The sequence below is a fragment of the Phocoena sinus genome, chromosome 3, assembly GCF_008692025.1.
Source record: "Phocoena sinus isolate mPhoSin1 chromosome 3, mPhoSin1.pri, whole genome shotgun sequence".
NCBI classification, from domain to species: Eukaryota; Metazoa; Chordata; class Mammalia; order Artiodactyla; family Phocoenidae; genus Phocoena; species Phocoena sinus.
The window spans coordinates 131,045,684-131,063,491 of record NC_045765.1 but is presented as its reverse complement, the minus strand read 5'-3'; the positions used below and the strand labels follow the sequence as shown (position 1 = coordinate 131,063,491).

General features: G+C 36.7%; 1 protein-coding gene across 3 annotated transcripts in view; it reads right to left on the bottom strand.

Annotated features, from left to right (window-relative positions):
* Positions 1-17,808, bottom strand: part of DHX29 (DExH-box helicase 29) — a 48,149-nt gene that overhangs the window by 29,625 nt on the left and 716 nt on the right. For 2 of the 3 annotated variants that reach the window (XM_032626428.1, XM_032626429.1), the window contains exons 2-8: positions 10,284-10,357; positions 9,150-9,263; positions 7,890-8,019; positions 7,000-7,145; positions 5,406-5,531; positions 2,097-2,223; positions 1,222-1,380 (exon numbers count right to left, since the gene is read on the bottom strand). In XM_032626428.1, the coding sequence (XP_032482319.1) occupies positions 1,222-1,380; positions 2,097-2,223; positions 5,406-5,531; positions 7,000-7,145; positions 7,890-8,019; positions 9,150-9,263; positions 10,284-10,357 (876 nt within the window). Of the gene's footprint in view, positions 1-953; positions 1,075-1,221; positions 1,381-2,096; positions 2,224-5,405; positions 5,532-6,999; positions 7,146-7,889; positions 8,020-9,149; positions 9,264-10,283; positions 10,358-17,808 lie in introns of those variants that run through there. The other variant, XM_032626430.1, reaches the window with a different exon arrangement.

The following is a 17,808-nucleotide window of genomic DNA, read 5'->3' as shown; positions in this document are numbered from 1 at the left end:
AGTCATTAGTAGGCTATTAGTATTTATGTTTGACTTAAACATAGTATTATGTTTAAGTCAAAAGTTATACGCAGATTTTTGACTGCACAGGGGTCAGCGGCCATAACCCCTACGTTGTTCAAGGGTCAACTGTACTCATATTTGGCTAGTAGCTACCACATTGGATAGTGCAGATACAGAACATTCCCATCATAGTGTGTTCTGTTGAATAGTGATGCTCTAAGCTCTTTTTCACCTTAGACTTCCAATGTACTGTCTCCATCCTTAGAAGTTCTTTCCACCAACTCATTACCAGGCTAATACCTAATCATCTGTCAGATCTCAGAGCAAGACCTTAGCAAGGTTTCCCCAATGCAAATTAGGCCCCCTTATTAGCTCTATTATTGGAAGCCAGTTTTCTTTCTTCAACAGCACACATCACAGTTTGTAATTGTGTATCTATGTCTGTTTAAAGCTTACATTCCCTGCTAGACTGTATACTTGAAGAGGGCAAAGATCAAGTTATTTTGCTAATAACTATACATGTAGCACCTGATATTATGAACAATAAAAATTCAATAAATATTTGTAGAAAGAATGTACAATTAAAAGAACTGACAATTTAGTGTGGGACTCAACTGACTATATTACAGACTGATAAATATACTAGCTATATCAATAAATTACCTATGAGCACAAAGAAGAGCACACTTACACAACTCTGGTGGCACAGCAGGAATCAGGGAAGGTTTAAAGAAGAGGTGCTGTTTGATTCAAGCCTCTAAGCAAGGGAAAGGTTGGCCAAGAAGGGGAAAACAGGATGAGCAAAGTCATGGAGCCATGAAACAATATATGTTTTAAAGAATGATGTAGTTGTAGTACATAGCTGGGAGAATAAGGTGGAAAGGATCTTCAGTGCCATGATACAGGGTTTGAACTTGCTAAGTGATTAAAATTTTTAACAGGGAACTCACATTTTGATCTGTGTTATGGAAAGATAATTCTGGCAGGAGTTTGGAGGAGGGACTGAAGAGAGATGAGGCCGAAGCAAGATGTTTGTAATTACAAAATGCTATACAAGTTATCATAATTATTATTTTTCCAAGACAGTATGTGGAAGCATAACTTTACTGCCATCTTATGTAGTTTGCTGGAATACAAAGTAACAATTTCTCAATTATACAGTCCTTGACATTTTTCTATTTACAAATTATACCCTGGAACACTTTCCCTTCATTTTACCTTTCTCTTCTTCAGTAGCAGCTGTAGATTTTTCAAATAAATTAAAGTTCAAAGCACTTTCCCCTTCTGTGGCTACAGGAGGCTTCTTCCTTTCATTCTGTTGATGTGAAATCTTTATGGCTGGATTGAATACTGGATGGTCTTCTAAAGTTTCCATTTCTACCAAAAAAACCATGATGCTTATTTTTGTTTTATTTATATTTGTTTTTCATGCCTTTTTACTTTGCAAAAATTGGTTTAAAAACAACAACATTCCTTCTTTTTCCTTGTAGTCAATTATTCAACACTTCCTTCTAGGAATTTGTGCTAGAAGTCAGAGGCAATTTATTTTCACATCATAACATTTTCAGAACAATTACTTAACAGATGTAGAAGGCCAGGAAAAACATCTTCACTAGAAATAAATACACATGGAATTATATCCACCTCTTGTTCTTGAATGGAGATGGTATTTTATGGTATACATCTGAGGTTAACAAACTATGGTCTGCAGGCCAAATCCAGCCCTGCTGCCTATTTCCATATGGCCTGTGGGCTAAGAATGATTTTTACATGTTTTAACTGGTTGAAAAAGATATATTTGGTGACATGTGAAAATTATATATGAAATTTCAGCATCCATAAAGTTTTATGAGAACATAACCATTTGTTTATGTATTGTTTATGGCTGCTTTTATGCTGTGACAGCAGAGTTAAGTAATTATAACAAATTGCAAAACCTAAAATATTTACTGTTTGGCTTGTTGCAAAAAGTTTGCCAATCCCAATTATAAACTGTTAGGAAAGAGCAGACATATTAAAAAGAGGCAACCTCCATCCTAGGAAGGCCAATAAAGAAGAGATATTTATACGTCTGAGAATTTTAAAGTGTTTACCTCTTTGAAATTTCCTTATTTTTTCTTGAGCCTCTTTTTGGCCTTGCTTGTTTTTTTCTAATTTAAAGGTAGCTGCTTGCTCCTTTGCATCCAGAAGTTTTGCTGCAAGGTGCAAGTACCTTTCATTCTGTTGTTCCAAATAATATGATGATAAAGAAATAAAAAGAAGAGCAAGATTAGTTTATCTATTGTCAATGTATTATATCAAACCCTGTGATCTTTTGATCTTATTCTTTGATCCAACAAATCTTCTAGAAATTTTTCATAGAGAAATGATACAAATGTGCAGATTTGCAGGTACATAGATGTTTACTGCAGTACTGATTGAAAAGGAAAACTGGAAATCAAGTGTGGTACATCTCTACAGAGAAAACTAGTCAGCCACTGGGAAAAAAAGTGAGGTAGCAAAAGAATGAGGGTGATCCACATGGAGAAACTTCCTTGACACGTTAAATAAAATAAAGCGAACTACAGAATAAAACGTAAGTATGAGCTCATTTCTGTAAAAAGAAAAATTAAATTTTTATACATTTTATAAATACATGTATTTAAAGGATTACATATGCAATAATAGGATAATACACATTTCTGAAAGTTACCTTCCCATAATCTGTATCTTATGAAAGATAGCCAGGGACATTAAACAAACAAAAAAAAAGGCCTCTGGGGAAGATGGGTGCTATAAAACTTAAGGACTAATAAAATAAAAATAAACAAACAAAAAAAAAACTTAAGGACTTAACTCTGCTGAGCAAAAACTAGACAGAGTTAAAGCTAAACTCAAATTACTGTTTTTTTCTTTAGGTTAGGTTGATAGCAGATGAGAAGCATTAAAGCTCTGGGTGGAGACGGCATGTGCAGTGCTGCTATGAAAGACAACCGCTGAGACAAAGGGAAAAGAGACAACTGAGGAAGCACAACCACCTGAATTCTGGGACCATTTTGTGTAGAAGCAAACATCAATACAGTGTAACAGAAGGGTTGGCTATCGCCTCAATTTCACCTAAATCACACTCGTTCTTTCAATCTTTCCTATCTATGGCACTGATACCACCATCCCTCCACCTACGAATCTCTTGCTGACTTTGGCTTCTTAACCTTTATGTTCAGTGCATCAGTTTCTACTGATTCTTGCTTTAAATGTTTCTCTTCCAAATTACAATTTGGCACCTTATTATTTCACACCTGAGCAAGTGCAAGAGCTGCCAAAATGGCCTCCCTACCCTTTGCAAATCACCTTAAACACTACTAAATTTGCCCTAAAATGTCAAATTCTTCTTGTCGATCACCTGCCCCCATACTTCTAGCAACTCTTCACAATCAGTAGGAAAAGCTGTCAAATTCTTTTTCTGGGCATCAAAATCTTCTAGTCTCAGTTTAACTCACCTGTTTACTCCTATTGGCCAGTACTCACCTATACATTTTATCCTGTTTATTGTTTAATACTCAAAGGCCCCTTGCACAATTCCACTGCTGTACCCTTATTCACATTATTTCACCCATATGGGTCATTTTCCCATTCTTTGTTGCCTATGCACACTTCATGCATCCTTCAAGTCCCACTTTTTTCTTTGAAGTATTGACCTAATGTTCCTATCAGAAGAGACCTCTTTCTCTGAACCTCAAAGTACCATGTGTACTGTCCTAAATTATTTTTGTTTATATTACTTTAATACAGGCACGTGGTTAAAAAAAACTTATGAGGATACAGAGGAGTATAAAAAAGAAGTCTCCCTCCCACCCTACCAACCCCAGTCCTAATCACTAGTAATAGCTTCTTGTGTATCTCTCCCGATGTTTCCTTTGCATACATAAGAATGCAAATATATGTGTGTGTATATTGTTTTACTCAAATGAGTTCATTATACTACACATGCTGTTCTGCAACTTCCTTTTTGTCTTTCTAAATCAACTTTATAAATGTATGGTTCACTTCTAATAAAATGTCATTTTAAGTGTGTAAGTGAGTGTGTTTGACACATGTATACATCCACGTAACCATCATCATAATCAAGACATAAAACATTGCCATCATCCCCAAAAGTTTCCTCATCATGCCTAACAGTCAATCTCTTTCCTCCATCCCTGTAGTCAGGCAACCACTGACCTGCTTCCTCTCATTAGAGACAGATTTTGCAGAGATGACTTTTCTAGAATTTAATATAATGAAATTGTTCAGCATGCACTCATTTTTGCCTGGCTTTTTTCATTTTTATATAATGTTTTTGAGAGTTGCTTGCAGTGTTTGGCTGTTATTAGTAAAGTTGCTATGAACATTTGCTTACAAGTCTTTTTTTGTTGGCATTTTCATTTTTCTTGAGTAAAAACGTAGGAATGAAATTGTTAGGTCATATGGTAAGTGTATGTCTAACTTCATAAGAAAGTGCCAAGCAGTTTTGCCAAGTGGTTGTACCATTTCATTTTATACTCTTACAATCAGGGTATGAGTATTCAGTGGCTTCACATCCTCCCAACACTTGGTATTACTGATCTTTTTAATTTTAGCCATTTTGATTGATATATACATAGTGGTATGTCACTGCAGTTTTCATTTTCATTTTTCCCATGACTAGCGATGCTGAACTTATTTTTACATGTTTATTGGCCATCCGTATATCTACTTCTGTAAAGTGTCTGTTGTCCTTTTAAAACTTCTTTATAAATTCTAGACAGAAGTCTTTTATCAGATATATGTATTGTGCTATTTTCTTCCTACAACTTGCTTTTTTTCACTTAACCTAATATTTTGTTTTTGTTTTTTGCAGTAGGTGGGCCTCTCACTGTTGTGGCCTCTCCCTTTGCGGAGCACAGGCTCCGGACGCGCAGGCTCAGCGGCCATGGCTCATAGGCCCAGAGCGGCATGTGGGATCTTCCTGGACCGGGGTATGAACCCGTGTCCCCTGCATTGGCAGGCGGACTCTCAACCACTGCGCCACCAGGGAAGCCCTCACTTAACCTAATATTTTTAGTTTATCTTATGATATGTAGGTTTTCTCTTTCCAGGCAATGGGTTTCCTCTATAAAGGAAGGTGCTTTTTAAAATTAACCAAATAATTTAGCATACTCCTTACACAGAACAATCATTTAAAAATACTTGGTGATTATCTCTTTAAACATGGGAGGAATGTAATTAACATATATTGAGCAGTTATTTTGTGTCATTTTTTCCCTGTTATTTTATTTAATCCTCACATAAACCCCTAGAGGTAACTGTTTCCTCAATTTACAAATGAAGAAACTAAGTCTTATAAAAGTTAAATATTTTGCCAGGTATATCCAGCTAGAAGCCCAATATAAATTTCTACTCACAGGGTCAAATTTTTCCTCTTCTAAACTTTTAGAAGTCTCACTCTTTTCTTCTTCATTTTGTTGTTCAGCGTATCGCAAAATCCATTCTTTCATATTTACTTCCAAATTTTTTTCTTCCTTTTTTGGCTAGAAAGAAAAAACAAATATCTGAAAAATCAAAATTAGAAAAAGGTGTCAAAACTATCATCAAGTGTCACTGCTTTTATAATTTCTTTACACTCAGAAACAGTAGACACATAAGCCTCAAAAATCACATTCTCTACTGTTCAGTGAAGGACAAATGAATGGAACTCAACATTAATAAGTCTAAACTTACATGATCCGAAGAATACATTTACATAAAGAGGCATAAAAATGAAAGAACTGTTAAAAACTAGTGTTGTCCTTAAAAACAGTGGTTTTGTGGGGATGATGTTTCCACAGATTTTTGCTCTATTTTTAAGCTTTATTGAGGTATAACTGATACATAAAAAATTGCACATATTTAATGTACATATTATTAAAATGTTAATTATTTACTGTATATATACACACACACACACACACACACAAACTCACCATTTCGATGAGTTTGGACATATGCATACACCTATGATATCATCACCACGATCAAGGTACTAAACATATCCATCACCTCCAAAAATTTTTGTGTTCTTTTGTGTGTGTGTGTGTACAGTACTGTACTGTTAACTATAGGCACTATGTTGCATAGCAGCTGTATAGAACTTACCTATCTTGCATAACTGAAATTTTATAACCATTAAGCAACATTTCCCCATTTGCCCCTCCTCCCTTTAGCCCCTGGTAATTACCATTCTATTCTCTGTTTCTATGAATATGACTGTATTAGGTACTTCATATAAGTGACATAATGTAGTATTTGTCTTTCTGTGATTGGCTTATTTAACTTAGCATAATGTTCTCTAGGTTCACCCATGTTCATAGATGTTTTATGATATGCAGAGTAGTTAGGTGTAATGCGTAATGAAGTGTAATGAAGTACACCTTCCAGTACTAATGCCTTTCTGTAATCCCCTTCCATACAGATTTTGAATTGGCCACATGACTTGCTTCAACCAATGGGACATTAGCAAGAGTGATACAAGCAGAGGCTTGATAAAAATTTGTACACTGGGGCTTACTATCTCAAGATACTTGCTCTTGGAAGCCATATGTCAGGTAAGAAGTCTGACCACCCTAATATCACCATATAAGAGGAAACCTAAGCTAGTCATGTGGAGAGAGAGATGACTTGCTAGCTCCCAGCCGAGGCACCTAGTCATGTGAGTAAAGAAACCATTTTGGATGTTCCAGTCTGAGGAGATACCTCATGGAGCAGAAGAACTGCCTGGCTAAGCCCAGTTCAGACTGCAAAATCATAAGAAATTCTTGGTTTAAGTCACTACATTTTCAGGTGGTTTGTTATGTAGCAATAGATAACTGAAACCGACAGTGATAGAAGAGTTTGGCAAACCCATTAGACATTTTCAATAAGTAAAAACATTATTGTAACCTAATATTTATACCCTTATGAACTATTACATGTGCTTCATTCTGATTTTATACAACTTTAAATGTTTAATTCTTAAATTACCTTTATCATAGGATCTTCTTCCTGTTTTTTGGTTTTAGATTGCAGTGGAGGTGAAATAGTGGCTTGTATTTGAGGAGACTGGAATTTTGGCCTACTTAGAGGTTGCTGCTCTTCAAATTCCTGACTGAATCCTTCAGGAAGTGCATCTTAAGAGAAATTGGGATGAAAATAAACATGTACATGATACATAAAACACACAAATATTTATTAAACACTCACATAAACCCTGTCTAGACAAAGAGCACCTAATTTTATTCTACTGCTCATCTCCTAGAAATAGAAATCCTATGATGAACCTCGTTTTATTATCAAACCAGTGGGAACACTCTCTAGATGATAACCAGCCCACCTCTATTTGACCATTTATTTCACCCTCAATATGCTAGACTCCTAAATTTCCATAAGAAAATCTTAACCCTCCCTTCTCTTTGGTTGCCTGTCACAACATGTGACAGTATCCTTAATCAGTCATAGAAGCAATATGCATTCCACGTTCTTGCCAAAGATTACAACCTTGACGCTCTGCTTAATTAAATATTATTTATCCAAAGCCAGACAGCCCTAATTTCTAAACCAAAACGAGGATACACAGCCTGACAGGTTACAGACAGGCAAACTTTGAGAATCTGCTGTATTATGTGCATTGTAAAATGGCTATCAACAACTGAAAGCAGCACACAAAAAAATAATTTCTTCTTGCACAGACTACAACCTTTAAGAAGAATATACTAAAAAGACTAGAAAAGTGTAAGAACATCCTAAAAATAAATAATTATAACAGTGAAAAAAATTTTCAGTACAAGTCCAAAGCTTGATACAAGTATCATAAACATTGAAATTACTTCAAAAGGTTTTATAAACTGAAAGACATTTATGACAATACTGCTTACCATCTGAAAGATTTAAACAGAGCCAATCCAAGGCAGAATGAAGATCACCTCCATGTAAGAGTGTGTTAGTCATGGCATCTTCAATGTCCTTAGTCTTAAATGAAAATGCTTGTAAAGCCATGTATAAATCCTATGAAAGGGAAATGTAACGAAGTCATTCTGTCAATTTTCTCTTTTTTCATTACTAAGTCTATTCTCCCATTCATTTTAAACCAGAAACTCTGACACAAATTGTAACTTCAAAAATATCTTTTTTTCTCTTTTTTTCCAGTTAGAAGAGTTAAATGTGCTCATTGTATTGAGGTTTTTTTTTTTGATGTGCAGACCATTTTTAATGTCTTTATTGAATTTGTTACAATATTACTTCTGTTTAATGTTTTGGTTTTTTGGCCCTGAGGCATGTGGGATCTTAGCTCCCCGACCAGGGACCGAACCTGCACCCCCTGCATTGGAAGGCGAAGTCTTAACCACTGGACCGCCAGGGAAGTCCCTCTCACTGTACTGAGAATCTGAGAACTATAGATAAATAAAAAAGGACCAGGAGAAACTGCTCATATTCTCACTATCTAAAGATACTGTTTGCAATGTAGTATGCTTCCTTTCAGTCATTTTTCTATGATTTTGTAAAAACAAACTTTACTTAACATTATAACATAAGCATCTTCCCAAATTATTAGAAACTGTTCATCAATTTTAATAGTTAAAGAATATTCCACTGGGTAGACATATCATAATCTATTTTCCTATTGGTGACCACTTAAGATGTTTACTTTTTTATTATTATTATTATTATCAGCAGTGCTTCAATGAACATGTTCAGACATAAAGTAAAGCTTTTTATTGTACTTTCTAAAGCATGATCTTTACAGCTGCGCAGGACTGGGTTCAAATCCAGACTCTGTTTACTTTGCTACCTAGTAATTAAAAACCTCAGGCTATAATATATGTAATCTTTCCAAGCCTCATTTCCTTCATTTGAAAAATGGGGCAAAATACTTTCCAGGATTGGTGTGTCAGAGAAAATGTAAGCAAAGTGCCCACCACAAGTCCAACATAATTTTGGGAATGTAATTTAGTTTTCATATCACTATTTTAATGCATGTACTTGTTTTTGGCACAGTTCCTTCCTTATTCTTGAAGATGGAACTAATCTATATGAAATTTCAATGGAAGTTGAAAAGTCATTTTATCTCACATGTGGAGCTGTCTTAAAAATGCTCCACTAAAAATAAGTAACTTAAAAAAAAGTTTGCAAAATACCTGTAATTTTTTGGCAGTAAGTCTTCCAGAAATCACTCCCTTGTCATTATTTTGCTTTTTATGCTCATTTATCACTCCAATAATTTTTTGCTCTAGTTTGTTATTAATTACCACCTGTTGAGACCAAAAAGGTCATATCAATTAGAAGATAAATAACATTTAATAATTAAATAATTAGAAGCAAATCACACAGTTTTCTATATCCCTTCCAACCAAGCCCAGAATTTCAGCTGAAATCAGATACAGTGATTATCATATATTGGAATACCATTCACTGGACCACATTCCTACCATATATTTAAGAAAAAATGGGATACGGAAAAAGCAACATGTGGCAAGGCAAAAATCCTTTTATAAAGCCTCTTGAAGCCGTATGTCTCAAGACTCTGTCCTTAGACCACCCTTAGATTGCCACCACAAAGACAGATTCCTAAGCCCTATCCTAAACATACTGAATTAGAATCCTTGGGGATGGAACCCAAAAATTTGCATTATGTAAACCAGCCCAAGCACATTGCCTGAAAGAATGTATGCTACACTAAAAAGAGGGCAAATCAAGTAAAAGTAAAAACTTATATAAACTGTAATAATTAGGTTACACAAATTATTTTGGCTTCCAGAGTTTGTTTTCTACTTTTTCCTATTGGCCATTTTACCTTCTGCTGTTTCCATGTTTAACCTAAGATTATACAGCCAACTACCTTCTTTTGATCACATCTTTACTGATGCTCACTACGAGCAATGCACAAAAACATACTTCAGGAATTCAGTCTAGCACAGGAAACATGTATAAAATGATAAACTGTAACCCAGCAAGTCATTATTTAGAAAGATGTAAGAAGTGCTGATGGAACCACCAGGAAAATAACCTGGTGAGTTATGATGGACTTCACAGAGGTGACAAATGGAGAAAGGGAAGTTGATATACTTAGAAGTTTGGACCTTATCCAGCTCTTCCTTAATTTTTTACTGGCTCTCAACAGATGTGTACGGTTTACTTTTATTTAGTATAGATGAGGAATTACTGTACTATTTACAAAAATTTAAAACACCCCATCACTTGCTTACATTTAAGAGTATATCTTTTTTTTTAAGGTAACATTTCTTGAAATGACTCAAAACCTTGATACTCACTTTCAAAATAGATTTATCCAGATTTGCAGGACCACCAGAATCATTTGCAGAATTAAAACTATAAATTTTCGGACCTGTATATAACAGACAATGAACAGTCAAGGTAATTTAATGATTAATATCCATTACACTATTTTAATTTTCCTCTAAAGATCGCTAAACATTAAATATTTGATTTCAGCTCTTTCTTTTCCACTTTACCAAATAACTCAATCTGGAAGTCAGCAATACTTCCGCTAAATTTGCAAAAACATTCTACCGCTTAGCACTCTCTAGGTTAACTAGTTTCTCAGAGTGTAAATGCCTGGCACTTAGCTGAAGTAAGACCTCTCAGAAGATATTTGATTCCTGGCAGAGAAGATGGGTAATTCTGAAGAGAAAGCACTCCTCCTAAGGCAAAAAGGAGGTGGGAGTTCCTATCATTCTCTCCTACTGAGTATAAGGTTGCTATATTAGTTTCCAAGGCTGCTGTACAAACTTGGTGGCTGAATACACAGAAACATTCTCTCTCAATTCTGAAGGCTAGAAGTCCAAAATCAAGGTATCAGTAGGACCATACTCCCTCTGAAGTCTCTAGATAAGACTCTTTTCTTGCCTCTTCTGGCTTCTGGTGACCCCAGGCGTTGCTTGGCTTGTCTGCCTCCTTCTTAAAATGGGTCTTCACGTGGCCTTATTCCCTCTGTCTCTCTGTATGCAAATCTGTCTCCTTTCTCTGGATGCTAGTCATTGGATTTAGGGCTCTCCCTAAATCCACGATGACTTCATCGCAAGATCCTTAACTAATTACACCTGCAAAGATCTTTTTTCCAAATAAGATCACATTCTGAGGTTCCATGTGGACATGAAATTTTGGGGAACACTACTCAACCCACCACAGTTGCCAAGTCTGTTCCAGTCAATAGAAATGCTATATATTAACAGTTTTCTAACAATGAATAACCGGGAAGGAACACATTTTATTTTCAAACGTTGGTCTCATGATCTCCTTACTCTCTTAAAAATTATTGAAGATCCCAAATACTTTTTGTTTATGTAGGTTATAATATTGATATTTATCATACTATAAATTAAAAGGGAAATTTTATTTATTTATTTTTAAAGACTTATTATTTTTATTTATTTTTGGCTGCATTGGGTCTTAGTTGCCGCACGTGGGACCTTTGTTGAGGCACACGGGCTCTTCGTTGCGGTGCGCGGGCTTCTCTCTAGTTGTGGTATGCAGATTTTCTCTTCTCTAGATGAGGCGCGTGGGCTCCAGTTGAGGCATGCGAGCTCAGCAGTTGTGGCACGCAGGCTTAGCTGCCCTGCGGCATGTGGGATATTAGTTCCCTGACCAGGGATTGAACACACGTCCCCTGCATTGCAAGGTGGATTCTCTACCACTGGACCACCAGGGAAGTCCCAAAAGGGAAATTTTTAAAAATATTTATTAATTCATTAAAAATAAACCTACTACATGTTAATATAGTACTTTTATGAAAAATAACTATATTTTCCAAATCAAAAAAATTGTTTTCTACTTTTGCAAATCTCTTAACATCTGGCTTCTGCATTCAGTCTTCTGTAATATCACACATCATGTAGTCGCTGTACACTAGAGAGAAAATGAACATGAAAATGGCAAATAACATTTTAGAATTATTATGAATATAGTTTGATCTCATTAAGCCTCTGCTAGAAAGATCTCAAAAGTTCCCCAGGATCCCCTAAGCACACTTTGGGAACCACTGCTATATAAAAATAATCCTAGAATTGTACAAAACCTTGTTACTCTGCTTTTATAAACCTTAAAATAGGATTTTTTTTTCACTTTGAGAAACCTAAACATTAAAGAGTTTCTTATTATAAAGTCCAGGGTTTTAGTCTCTGTTGACTTACATTGGGTTGTTCATTTTAAGATGCTAGTTAATATAATGAGGCATTTAAAAAGGAAAACCAAAGTTTCTGAAAATAACTATTTACATTTGAGCAGTCTGAACTAGGAACATTGGTGGGTCCCTGAATTACTTCTGTGCTATAGTTAAGAAGGTACCCAAAGCTACCTAGAATACATTAAAGGATAATAACAATTCTGGTATTCCTGGTATGGTTTTCCTCATCTTTTAGTCTCAGACTTTACCTTAATCCTGGTAACCTTGCTCATAAACTCATGTCAATGGTTATAAAGGAGAGTATATATCAGTAGTCTTTAACCATTTCTAGGGGGTCTTATCAGTTGTAGTAAATTCATTCACAAATTTAGCACACTAATCAGTTTTAGAGGTCCCTAAACCCATGGAGGGGCCCCAGTTATAACCCTTTCTGAAAAGGTACAGACAGATGAATGTTTCATTACCAAGACAATACTGAGAAACAGTTCAGGTTCCTGTGTTACTGACAGAGGTAAGATTATAAATTCCGTTAATAAGTGTCTTTTGGTTTTGTTTTTTGTTTTGGCCACGCCACGCAGCTTACGATATCTTGGTTCCCCAACCAGGAGGTAAACCTGAGCCCCAGCAGTGAAACCTCCGAGTCCTAACCACTGGACCACCAGGGAATTCCTGATTGGTTTTGTTTTTTAAATTAGTGAATTAAAGATTGCAGTCAGCTCTCATTTTTCTCCTCCAACCATTCCACCTAAAACACCCGACCATATCACTTCCTTGAGGTCAGCTTATACTGCTAACTTCCAGAGGGCAAATAAAAGATCTAAGTCCCCAGACTATCAGGAGGGGAATGAGCACCCGCACTGCTGTGAATTCGCTGGGTGTCAATCAGGGTCTCTAAAAATGGTATGTTTTCATTTTATTCAATACTCTGAGGAACTGAAGCAATAATGAGATATTGCCAGGGATATTACCAATTAAATCAAGTAAACCAGTAAGGCCCTTTCATTTTCAAATTCTTCCTAAAACATGTTCATGTAAGATTTTTAATCGGCATGAATAAAAACTCCAAAATCTGAAATGCATTTTAAAACAACTTGATAGAAATCCTTCTAAACTGTATTTACACTTCCTGCCATAATACATACAATAAGCAAAATTCAAAGCTTTTCATGATGCATTACTTATTATGAGTATCTATGACTTTGCTCAGAGGCTTGCAGAGGCTACCCAATTCCCTGAGACTGCTCTAATTTTCTATTTAGTGATTCTTTGGTCTTCTCTCCTGTCAGCTGCCACCTTTCAGAATGTCAGCCTAATAACTCCCCACCCCTAAATTCTAATCTGTTACCTAGGAAAAAGTGATGGCACCAGAAGAAAATAGATACTGAAACTTGTAAATGAGTAACCCTATTTTCAAATACAATTCTAAGTCAATAGGCCATGGAATAGAAATGGTCCTCATTCTTTTGCCAAGTAATGTGCATAAGATGTATGACAGCTACCTTTCTTGCTGCTTAGAGACTCTTCTCCACAAGTTTTGGTTTTGTTTCAGATGAAGGGAGTTATTGGAAATCTGACTGGAAATAAGGAAGTTAGTGTGCAGGATGTATCCCTAAGGCAAAAGCACTAAGGGTTTCAGATTTATAATGACTGTTCATGGAACAAAGGAACATATGTAACTGGCTCTCAAAAATATTTATTAAAGTTGAAGCACAGAAAAACTAAGTGATTTCCTCAAGATGACTTAGCAAGAAAAAAGAAGCATCAGCCAGAATCAATTTCTTGTTGCCCAATACTCTTTTTTCTTATGGAATATTTTCCTTTTATACAGTATTGCTTTTTACATCATACAGTGATTGTAACGACCCACTATCACTGAAACATTCACTTCGAGGTGCTGGTGCTGGTGATAGGTGCACTGAGGCACTGTGGCTCCCTTCTGCCCAACAGTACACATCTGCAAGGGGAACCAAACCAGCCAAGAGACCCAGTCAGGAATAAATAAGACCCAATCTTGTCCTCACGGAACTCATATTCTGGTGGAGTAATTAAGCAACTAATTACCCAAGTAGGCTATGAAGGGGAAGTATAGCATATCTGGAGAATAAATTAGAGTTAGCTGATATAATCTAAGCAGTCAGGGTCTGTGAGGAAGTCCATCCATACTGCCAAAACTACCTGACTAATCTTAGCTAAGGTCTCTTCCCCATTTAATACAAACACCAGTCCCCCCCTGCCACTCACTCCACCCATACAGACTTTCTTCTTGTCTTCCTGCATCATGCCAAGCTTGTTCCCACCTTAAGGCCTTTGCCCTTGTTGCCTAAGCCTCAAACATTCTGTCTCCAGATCTAATAACTGGTTGCTTCAAATCATCTCAGCAGGTTTCCTCAGAAAAGCCATCTCTGTTCTAAACCAAAACAGACCCCACCACCCAATTTATTCTTTACCAAGTCACTGTTTTCTGACTTTCATGGCACTTTTTCTATTTTATTTTGGTGACCCTAAAAACTATAATGGTTTTTATGAATTTATTCATGACATCAGTCCCCTAGTCTTATTTCCCTCTTAAGATTTAAGTCTCAACTAGGTTTAAGAATTTTCACAAACACAAGCCTTATGGTTGTAAGCACCCTCCACCAGCCCCCAATAATGTAAGCCCCTTGAAAGCAGTGATCTCAGTCTGTTTTGTTCTTGTGGTATCCCCAGTGCCTAAAATCTTGCCTGGCACATAGTAGCTCTTCAAACATTATTTGATAAACAAAAGAAATGAAAAAATAGAAGTGGAAGAATACCCAGGATTGTGCCAAGAACCATTTCGTGGCACCAGTCATTTCCTACCTCTAGATGAGAGTCCAATTTTGAGAAAGCATGCTACGTACAATCCTTCAAATTGTTTGAAAAGCCAGAGAGAGAGATGGAAGCGGAGTAAAACAATTACATTTACATTAGGAACAACAAAGCGTTCAGAGATAATTTTTTCTGTGTACTTTTCCACTTTTTTCTTCCAAGTAGGCCTATTATATGTAATATAAAAATATCCAGACAGAAAAAAAAGAAAACAAAATCATGTGGCAATCTTGCTACAACATTTTATTTATACTGCTATATATATTGATTTATGGTTATAAAAAATTCTCTACAAATTTGGTAGATAACCTCTCATTTTCTCTCTTTTGATTTCTTGGTCTTAGTAACTCCTCTGAAATTTTCCTTGTCACTTACCCAAGAAATTTTTTGGATGACTATATTCAGAGCATTTGACTAGATACTGAGGGATGTTAATATGTAACCATAAAACTGTTCCTACCCCCTACAATTTTATAGGATAGATAAAATGTATTATTGCTCACATAGGCAAGATCTAAACATCAAAAAGAATGATTCAAACAACAATGATATACATGAGCTGGAGAGGCAGAAGAATTCAAAAAGTAGTTGATATTTGGGGTGGGTATTACAGGATTCTGGTAGATAGCATTAGGGATAGATAGCCTTCCAAATGAGAGAAAACAGCAAGAATAAACATGAGGAGGCAGAAAGCCAACAGCTGCATTTGGAGCAGTGAAAATACACCAGATTTGCTAGAGCTGAATATAGGAACTAGTAAAAAGGCTAGAAAGGGGGTCTTAGATACGAGTTGAATGGTTTGTATTTTATCACAAAGTCAGTGAAGACGCTGTAGAAAAAACTGTTAAGTGACATGATCAAAGCAGTGGTTCTGAAAGATCAATCTGATGCTTTATGCAGAACAGACTGGAGAAGGAAAAAAGAGCACAGCTAGGGAAACCCATTAGAAGGCTGTGTTGGTACTCCAGAAATTCATGAGTGCCTAAACTGAGGTGTGACCAGTATAAATCAAAAGTGAAAAGGGCAGGGCTTCCCTGGTGGCGCAGTGGTTGAGAGTCCGCCTGCCGATGCAGGGGACACGAGTTTGTGCCTCGGTCCGGGAAGATCCCACATGCTGTGGAGCGGCTGGGCCCGTGAGCCATGGCCGCTGAGCCTGCGCGTCCGGAGTGTGTGCTCCGCAACGGGAGAGGCCACAACAGTGAGAGGCCCGCGTACCACAAAAAAAAAAAAAAAAAAAGTGAAAAGGGCATACATGGAAGAGAAATAAGCAAAGACTGCACGGAGCTTGACAACAGATCGGATGTGAAGAAGAAAGGAAGACATAAAAAATAACTATTGACATTGGATAGAGGAATATGGAAAAACAGAAACAAAGAAGTCACAGGAGAAGCTAGTTTGGGGGAGAGAAGTATAGTTCAGTATTAGCCATGTTATTAAATTTGACGTGCTTGCAAAACAGGGCCAAAAATCCAAGTAAATGCAGAAATGGCTGACTTGAGCTTGGAATTGACCAGGATTGGACATGTTGACTGAGGAGTCATCTACAAAAGAAAAGACAGAAGTAATGGAAGTAGAGGAACTCTCCTGAAAGGGCTGTAGAGAGAGAATCATACTGTCACAGACTGACACCTACGGTAATGGTCATATTTTGGGGTTGGGAGAATGGGAAGCCAAAGAATAGAACAAATGACTATTAGAAAGTTCAAAGAATTCAGAGGAATATCAAGAAAAGACAGAAAGAGGCTGATTCACAGAGTAAAAGTGCCACAGAATATTTAAGGAGATATTCTATGTATTTGTAATTGCAGGCATAATAACTTTGTAGTTAAAGGGTTATAGTATATTGTAGGGCAAAGAATTATTATTCACCTTCTAAGTGAAGGTTTGTTACCTGCCTACTTCTTCAGTTTCACCTCTTTTCCTCCTTAGGCAGTGCTTACATTCTGAGTATCTTAAAGGCCCATGCTCTTTCCTGACTCAAGATCTTTGCACAATAGTGTTCCTTACCTCAGCCAGGAATACCATTTCCCCCATTCTGTACAGCGTTAACACCTATTCATCCTCCCGATACTGTCACTTTCTCAAAGAGACTGTCCATTACTCCTCCTTTTCCCCAGTAAAAATCAGATTACGCTGTTAAATTCTCTTCCTTAGCTTTTCTTTGTGGCACTTATCAATCATAGAGCAACGTTTGTGTGACTACTTCATGGCTGTGTGTGCCATTAGATTGGCAAGCTCCAGGAGAGATGATTTGTCTATTTTGCTCATCCCATCCCTAACTTCATGCCAAATACACAGGTTTTCAACAAATATTTGCTAGACTTACGTTTCAGTAAGAACTACAAGCAAACAAGCTAAGCAGAAGAAAACAGCGTATAACTGTCCAAATCAGCTGTAATAGTGGCCTGCTGATCTGCAGCCAGAACCGGCAATCTCCAAATTGAGTTATCAAACCAAACTACACAGTAAGCAAAAATGCACTGCTGCGGTAAAGATCGCTGATAATTTTTACAATAGGTTACCCATATTCGGTGTGTAAGTGCTGAAATTCTTAAGTATTGATTTTTTCCATAACACGTGGAAACGCTACATCGTGGCTGAAAATGGTTTGAGAAGCAAGTAGAAAATGGGTCTGGCTCTAGAACGTTAATAATTCCACACACTACTCTGCATTCGCCTCGCTGGTTTAGATTACGGCTCAGGACGGATCCCCACTGAAACGGGAGCTAATGCAAATTTCTTTTGTTCTCAGGAGATGAAGTGGAGGTTTGGGGGACGCTACCGTCGGAACTCTGGAGGCCCAAGCA